The following is an 8,926-nucleotide window of genomic DNA, read 5'->3' on the forward strand; positions in this document are numbered from 1 at the left end:
TCCATGAAACGTCTCGCGAGGGACGCGCGAAACGCTATTCCGTCGTCTTCTCCAAACGCGATGCTCACCGACTGGCCACCAAACTCCCGTTTCTCTCGCTTTTGATTATTGTAATTGCGCAATTGAGACAACGCGGGTAAAGAAGGAGCGCGGAGACCCTACTAATGACAGCTGTCATTAATCACAGCCAGTTAAATATAAAGATATAATCTCGGGAAATCGAGAGGGACTTTGAGATTTCTTCATCTTTCGCGGGAAAACAAAGAAAATCCGGAATTAAACGGTCACAAATAGAATTTAAAAAGATTACTACATCCTGATGCAACGATATAATAGAAAATGTTTTTCGAGCAAAAAAAAACTTTGTTTTCTTGCGCGTGTTTTAAATGCCGCTTCATAACTCGCGTTACTAAAACAAAATGTTCAACACAATTCGAAATTATTCAAATCCACAAGTGAAGTTTGCTTTTTTGCTTCCGATTTTTTAAACGGATTACGGATACGTACGCGCGCAAAATTCAGGTCAACGTCCCCGAATGTACAGTTTCGAGAGTCTCTTTCGCACGCGCGCGCGCGCGCGCACGCACATGCGAGGAATCGAACGAGGTCGACGATTTACTAGCGAGGATCATTAACCTCGCGAATAACGATTCTCTGATTGAATTCGGCGTTGAACCGGACCAACGCTGCGCCGCCAACGTGTTGCGAAACGTGCGCGTGGCGGAGAGAAATCCGGTCACGAGACCAAATTATGCTTTTCACCGAGAACGCGAGAAACTGACGCTATACTACTTACGCTATACTCGACGACACCGACGAGATGTGTGCGTTTCTGCTAAGAGACACGCACGCACGCACACACATACACACACAGCAATTAGCATAGTTCGAACATCATGCGCGAAGCATCCGGGAAAAGACTGATTTGTGTGATCGCTTTAATTCACAGAAGAAAGACCGTTAGAAGAAAGAGAAACTAATTCGAGAATTCCGAGAAAGAAAGTAGTGTTTTACGTGAATTCTTCAACACAGATGTACGCGCGTTCAAATATTTTGCAAATATATAAAAAAAAAAAAAAAAACAATTGTTTTGAAATATATTAAATATAAAATCTCTATCACTGATAATTTATCAATAGTCAATTATATGTATAAACAAAGAAACATTTGGAAACACGCGTTAAAACTTTGAATTATAAAATAATTTTATCGACGAGTAAAGAGACGCGTGTAATTGGACTATGCGTCTCGTGTGCGCGCGCGCCCCGCGATTATTCTGGGAAGATGAGGAAACGGAGGTGGAGAAAGGGAGGAGGAAGATGCAACAACCTCTTCTCTGTGGACTCGTCGGCCGGTGCCGCGCCGGTGAAACGAATGAAGCACGCGTTTCCTAATTATACCGACGTTTCAAAACTCCGCGCCGCAGCAGCCGATGAACCAATATGCTTTTCTGGCTTGCAACATTCCCCGGACTCTCCTTATTCTACGTGCGCGCGGGAGCAGCAGAGCTCGCCGAGCGGCAGGAATGCGCGATTGGCCAACACAACGGACCGACATGCGAGTCGATCTCCCGATCGCCGCCGCGCACGACACACACGCCCGTTTGGCTTGGCTCGGCTCGGCTTGGGTTGTGTGTTGCTTTGTACATGTCTGCATCCTGTAGCGACACGTGGGTGCGTCGTATCGCGAGTAGGTATATAGTCACGCCGAGATAATGCTCAGCACACGAAACAGGCCCCGTAAACACACCCTAAATCACGAACTCGACGCGGTCCATTGAAATCCAATTCGAACAATATACATATAAAACCGCGAAAGTGAAAATATAATAACCGTAATTTGTTGAAAATTTATAATTGACTGTGCTCGTTATTGCCACAGACTTCCAGTTGTTAAATAATCACTTACTGTTTCAATCGAATGAGAGAAGAAAATTCATATCTCTGGTCTAGACAGATATTTTCTAGAAGCGATCATAAATTGTTTACGTTAAATCATTTGCGACTAGAGAAAATAATAATAATTCCTATAAAGTGTGTGAATGAAACTCGTACTGAATCTCGCGAAACTTATTCCGCACTTAACAATTTATTTTTTCTGATAATTTTACCATACATGATTTCATTTAATAATTTTTACATTTATCTGATGCAATAAAAGATCCCTCAGTTATAAACTAAGATTAAAATTCATTGTAAAGTATTTTACAACGAAATCGGAATAAATTTCTTAAAAACAACGGAATTTATTTCAACGAAACATATCGAAAAGAAAGTTCCGTGGTGCAGCAGTCAGTCGGTTGCTGAGGTAAAATGACACAAATATAAGGGAGAAACTTTCTTCCCGTTTCACGAAACGATTTAGCGCCAATCAATGAATATACTTCTCGCGCAAGTGTGTGTTTTTATCTGAAATGAGTTCAAGAACTCATCCACGTGCGCACACGTTGTCGAGAGACGCACTTTCGCGATTCCTCGAGCGAGAGAGCGCGAATCCGCGACGAGAATCGGGGTTTTTATATTCATTTCGTTTCGTTTCACCTCCGTACTCATTCGCATTTCTTTCCAGTACCGAGAACAGGGAGGTCACACAACACTCGCGGAAAACACACCCACAGCAATCGATTTCCCCTTCACTCGGAAAAGCGAACGCAAACTCAACACTGATACCTTCGATCCGAATGGTGTGTGTCATTTATCAGCTTTCAGTTTGAAACGCGAGAAGCTTAAGTGGAAAATCTTGTTAGTCCGCGTATCGTATAAATCAATTATTTCCGTAGCGAGACAACGGGGAATACACGCGTGCTTAAGCAAATTCTTACCTCGCTTCATCGGCGAAGACAAACTTCCGGAGCTTGAGATCTCTAAGCACGACCCCGTAATCGTGACAAGTCGCCACAGCCTTGGCCGCTTGTCTAAACAACCGCCTCGCTTCGGGTTCACGCAGCCTCCTGCGCGCCCTTACGTAGGCGTGCAGGTCGCCATGGTGACCCTCCAGAAGGAGATAGCGCCGACCACCAGGTGCTTCGACTACGCCTACCGCGTTGCTCGCCGCGCCTGTGCCTTCTAGACGAAGGTGAGCCCGCAACAACGCCTCGCAACCCTTGTCACCCTTTGTCAGCGCCTATAAGCCGGAAACACATAACAAAAGTTCTAAAAAGATTGTTCCCACAGTGCAGGAAGAAGCAAGAAAATAAAAGTGTGGAAGATGTATCGAATAAATAAGAGATTAGATTTGTTTGGTTTTTGTTTTTGTTTACATTATACGTACGTACATTTACATATTTGATAAATCCCGAGTTTTGATGTGCTTTAAGATGCTTTAGATTTTGTAAAAAAAAAAAAAAACTAATACCGGATGTTGTTTTCTCCGTTTTAACGAATTGACGGAAACTCAATTTCCTCATTTCCTTCAATCGTTTGATTTCCGGATTAGACCGGAATAAACTGTCATTGAACGAACTTTGCTTATTTAAAGCGGATATCCTTGAGAAGGAAATATTAGCTGGACGCAGAGATTTTGCCGGGCGTTAAGTGACGGTAAATATTCTGTCCGCTTGTCGTATATACAGACATATATTGAAAATTAGTAAAATTACATCCGCCTCGAATCTTCAAGTTGTTTAATTAATGAATCGAATTTGGATTTTATATGTAATTATTCTAAAAAGTCTGTGTGTGCGAAAATTAAATTTGATTAATTTTTTCAAAATGATTATAAAAGTTGTTTTTAATATTATTTTTACTCTGCAATCCACTAAAAATTCATTAACTTAATGACTTAAATCCGTTAATCTGGATGCAAAATTTCAAGACTATAAAAAGAGAAATTCAAATATATTCTTAAAAAAAAAACAAACATTTTATTCACGTGCTGTGTTAAATTCCTGCCCTTGAATCCGTTTTTTTCTACCAAGATATTAGCGGTATGCTGCAACAATTCAGAGTGGTTCACGACCTCCTCTCCGCGAGACGAATTACAAAAAGACTTCTATTCTTTTCCTTTTCGAAATCCGAAACTCTTCTGCGGTTCGCAACGCGGACACGGACACGCTTGCGAAAGCGCGCGCGGCACGTCACGCGACGTTCTCGCGTAATCGTCAATTTAAATTAAACAGCCGTGGCTTCAGAAGCGATTATGAATAACGGACAATGCGACGATATGTGATGGATACACGAAGATGAAGCGAGAGACAAGAGGCTAAAAGCGGCTGCGAGGTGACACAGCCTTGTATTTGTTCGCGGCGCGCGATGATGATGATGTAAGCCATGGCTCATTGTATAATGCGTGACGATTGTAAAATGTTAATGGAAACGCGGCGGGTGAGGTCCTGACGTGGACGCATTACGTGGTATTTAATCCTCTCGAGAAATTTTTATCAGTGTTTCGTGCAACAAAAACTACTTAAAAATTACTGCAATCCTGTAAACCGACGATTGTCGAAATCAAAATTCCGAAATGTAGGTTATACGCAATACGGCATAAATAAACATAAACGAATTCAAATTGTTAGGAAATGTCGTGCGCTTTTATCTGTACAATTTGTGCAATTTGTTTCAAAAAACGATTGACTTCGAATATACAAAATAGAGACTGTAAAACAGTTTTAGTTAGGGTCCGACTTGAAATGATGTTGAAATATTTTTTATTTGCAGTCTTTTATAGATAATATATTTATTAATTTATTAATTTAATTCTCTAAGAAATATTGATACATATATATATATATATATATATATATATATATATATNTATATATATATGTTGCTTTTATTATTATAATATTATTAGATATGTATGTTGCAAGTATTACTATATAATTGTTATCTTTTCTTTTCGTGTGTGTTCAAGTCTGATAAGACACTTGTCTGTGTCTCAAGAATTGAGACCTATACAAAATTGGTCATCTTAATCCTCGGAGGAAGTCGCGAATGTTTTTCCGGACAAAAGCGCTCGATTACGTCGACTCGTCGATCTCGCAACGAACTTCACGGTGGGAGTTCGATCGACCCGAACATTAACGAACCGTTACGTCCGTATGCTCCATTATGTAATGCCACGGTTGTTGGATGGAAATTCTACTCGGCAGCTGCAGTGCGCTGCGAACGCATCCAGGTGCGTCGCGTCGATATATGCCATGAACTGCATTATACAATAGGCTAATTTACGACATTGTCATCAAAAATTGCGACATTTTTTAACCGTTTATCGCAACAGACATTTGTTAAAATCATTCTACGTGTGTGTGACATACACGCGCACACAGCATAATTAAAATAATATTTAATACAATTGTAACTTAATTATCTTTCGTTGCAAAAACTGAAGTTTTGACATGGCATTTGTCATTCGCGTATTAAATAATAATTTTATGTGTAATAAATAATACTCTATCAAATATTTGTATAAACACGTGCGGTGATGTTTGAGAACAAAATAAACAAAAGATTTGTTTATTTTTTCTCTTTGTCAAATATTACTTTAAAAGTCAGGATTTATTTGAATGTTTTCAAATCCTGAATTTTAAATATTTGATAAATGCACGGAAAAAATAAAAACAATTCTTTTTAATAAAATACTATTTTGTTATGCATGGAATGATTATTTAATACGTAAATAACAAGTGACATGTCAAAACTGTGAAGCGCAAGATAGGTTTAATGAGCCGGTTGCTGGAATGTTCTAGTAACGCAGAGATATACAATAGCGGATTTTAATTTCGCCACTTCATTGTTTGATGAGTCGGAGTTTATCAAAAATTACAGGTCCACGAAAAAAACACAAATTGGCGAATAACGTGCGGCAAATAGCATGAATCACTCGTGTAAAAAAGGCAGATAAAGATACTGACCTTGGCGACAAGTTTCTGACCACTGTGTACGTCAACGCAACGATATAGAGCGCTACCCTCGGCTGGACCAAGAAGCAGGAATCGATCCATCAGTATAGTCGGTCCTCCCTGAAGGTCGGTGGGCGCCGATTCGCAGCTTGGAAAGACACAGCTTGGCGGCACCACTGCGCTGTTTTCGTCGCCGGTTGGTTGATGCTGCTGTTGTGGTTGCTGCAGCACCTGCGGCGGCGACTGTGGTGGTGACTGCGGCGGCAATTGCTGATGAACGACGTCCTGATTGCCGTTGAAAAGGACCACGAGCTTGCCATTATTGGCGGTAGTTGTGGTAGTAGTTCGACTCGGTACGGGTAGATACGGATGTTGCCTGGCCACTCTCATGTTGCGCCTCGTTTACACCCGCGCGCAATACACACACCCGATGTTTGATCGCACTCGTACACAAAGTATTGTTTTGTATTGTCCTGTTTCACGCTTCGCGTGATTACGCGGATTCGCGATGAGATGCGTTGAACACACTTTGCGCCACTTGGACTTAGCACTGAATGTTACAGAGTACCGACATTTGTACGAACAAAGTGTGAGACGGGTTTGGCTTTTCTAAGCGCTAAACGAAACTATTAGAAATATCACTTGTGCTTTTTTGGGGGGCCCGCGCAGTGTCGTTTCGCAGTGTCGCTGCGCCGGGTCCTTGGACGGAGAGAGATCTTTTTGGATATTCAGTCGGTCGCTCTAGGGAGCTGATCCTGTAATAAAAAAAAATAAACATTGCTTTACATATATATATATATATATATATTATTCGTGACAGTGTATGCTCTGCTTATCTCTTTTCGCATCTCTTTTTGATTGTAATTCAAATATAATACTTTTATACGTATACAAAAATATAAGACAAACATCGAGATATAGTAAAAAAAAGTATGTACACAATATTTCTGAGAATCAAGAATAAGAATTTATTTTTTGTATTAGTTTTTTTCTCAGAATCATTGTGTACATACTTTTTCACTTAATTTTTTACGCTGATTGTAAGTTTTATATTAGTTCAAAGACTAATTAAATTTTTATGAATATTAAAAACGTTTTCTATATACGTTTTCTATAATATTAAAAAAAATTGACATTCAAGAAGCGAATTTCAATAATAAATCGCGGCGAATTGGTTTGCACTTTTACATCTTCTTCCCAGACGCGTTGCTATATTAAAAAAAAAAAAAAGATATAAAAAGAAAAAAGTATCTTTTTCTCTCATAAAAATTCGCGCCAGGTGGCCCTGGCCAAAATAACAGAAGAGGCATGGAGCACCTACATCACAATTACGCCCACGTGTTACACACGTACACGCCTTCGTGTGCGAGCCGACGACAGAACGGCGACAGTTCCGTTCGCAAAGTCCATAATATGATTCACGGACAATTTCAAAAGACGACGTTTCGACATTCCTGTCTTGTGCGCAATTCTCGGTTACAGTCAAGAAAGAGGCCTCCTAAGGTCAGGGATATCGTCAACGAACACAGGGGCGATAGCGAGTTTTTTACTACCCGGAGTCAATTTCCAGCTGCGAGTTTTTTTCACACCACAAATATATAAAATGCTCGTGTTTCATCTTATCATAATGGTTGTAAACGTTTTCCCGCAGTGTCGATTCAACACAAAATGAAAGAGTAGCGTGTGTCGGTGTAGAAAAACGAAAAAAAAAAACTCACAATATCGCGTTTGTATGACGATGTCAATCTCTTTCGAATTTGAAAGAGAGACAACGATAAATTTTTGTATTACGAAGATTGCGAGATAGAGAAAGAGAGAAAGAGAGAGAGAGAAAGCTGACGGATATATCATCCGTCGCTATGCAAATAATTTACCCAAAACGGAAGTGAAACCGGGAGATTATTTGCAATATGTCCTCTCTCTTTCTCGTAATAAAATCCTGCAACTTTCGCGTTACAAAACAGCAAACCGATTGCTTTTGTTCCAAGGTGTCGGTGCGGCTTTGCGGTTGCGGAGTCTAGAGCCGCCACTGGTGGCAAAGAGGAAATTACGTGACGGTTTTATGAATGATCGAAATGTAAAGTGAAGACACTACACGTGACCGAGTGACGAGATAATCGTGTAGACGACGAGAAACACGCGCGATTAGGAAGACATTCAAGATCGCGATGCACATTATATTATGCCGCCGAGAGATAAAAATCGACAAAAGAGAGAAAGAGAGAGAGAGAGAGGAAACGGAGTAAGAAAAGGAGAAAAGCAAATACATTCTCCTGACGGAGGTACAGCCGAACTTATTCGAGAGACTGCCTGAAATAGTAACAGCCGCGATGATCCGCTAGAGCTGTGACTCACGCGCGTAATTTTATCGTAAATGCTTCCCTCCTCTTCTAACCCCTCCCACGTTACCCTTGATAAATGTCGATGACACGTCGTTGATCCGCGTTGAATGTTTACAAAACAATGCATCCGCGCGCGCGGTGCATCCACCGAAATCCATACCGGGAAACGGATACGCGCAAACGACGAGAGTGCACTAAACGCGCTTCGAAGAAAAAAACATACATACAACGAACTCGCGCACTGAAAAAAAAAAAAAAAAAAACGATAGCGCGAGTATGTACGTACGTATTCATTCAACGTCATTCGTTAGGTCAATTAAACGAACGAGTTTTATATGTATTGCAATTTTAATCTGTTTAAGCGAAGTAAAATCACCTTCGTTCAGAGAGAACAAGGAAAATAGTTTTGCGCGAGCACGTTCGCAACTGTAAAACAAGTTTCCGCGCGTACCAAACGACTAGAACTATTTTTTTTTTTTTTTTTTTGCACAAATAAATTTGTGAAAAGACTTAATCGTGCGTTGCACTTTGTGACTTGCAACGCGTATAAAGAAAGTAAAAACGAACAAAAGATAGACCGCGTGGCGTTTTTCTTCAGCCAAAATCATTGGTCAACATCGACCTTCGATTAGCTCCTTCGCGTTGTATGTAAAGTAATTCTCATTCGTATAATCGTTCGCCGCCAATTCAAGATATGCAAATATCAGTTGTCCTTGAAGAAGCTCCTCGAAGCGTACACACACAG

The 8,926-nt window shown here is 40.4% G+C and overlaps 1 protein-coding gene across 6 annotated transcripts in view; it reads right to left on the reverse strand.

The window, feature by feature from the left end:
• LOC109855302 (tribbles homolog 2) overlaps nucleotides 1-8,926 on the reverse strand; it is a 37,251-nt gene that overhangs the window by 2,325 nt on the left and 26,000 nt on the right. For 5 of the 6 annotated variants that reach the window (XM_020429405.1, XM_020429404.1, XM_020429403.1 and 2 more), the window contains 2 exons: nucleotides 5,852-6,594; nucleotides 2,822-3,123 (listed from right to left, as the gene is read on the reverse strand). In XM_020429405.1, the coding sequence (XP_020284994.1) occupies nucleotides 2,822-3,123; nucleotides 5,852-6,229 (680 nt within the window). In that variant the 5' untranslated portion in view covers nucleotides 6,230-6,594. Of the gene's footprint in view, nucleotides 1-2,821; nucleotides 3,124-5,851; nucleotides 6,595-7,160; nucleotides 7,490-8,926 lie in introns of those variants that run through there. The other variant, XM_020429406.1, reaches the window with a different exon arrangement.

This window comes from Pseudomyrmex gracilis, unplaced genomic scaffold (assembly GCF_002006095.1).
Source record: "Pseudomyrmex gracilis isolate BER0280 unplaced genomic scaffold, ASM200609v1 scaffold_86, whole genome shotgun sequence".
Classification (NCBI taxonomy): Eukaryota; Metazoa; Arthropoda; class Insecta; order Hymenoptera; family Formicidae; genus Pseudomyrmex; species Pseudomyrmex gracilis.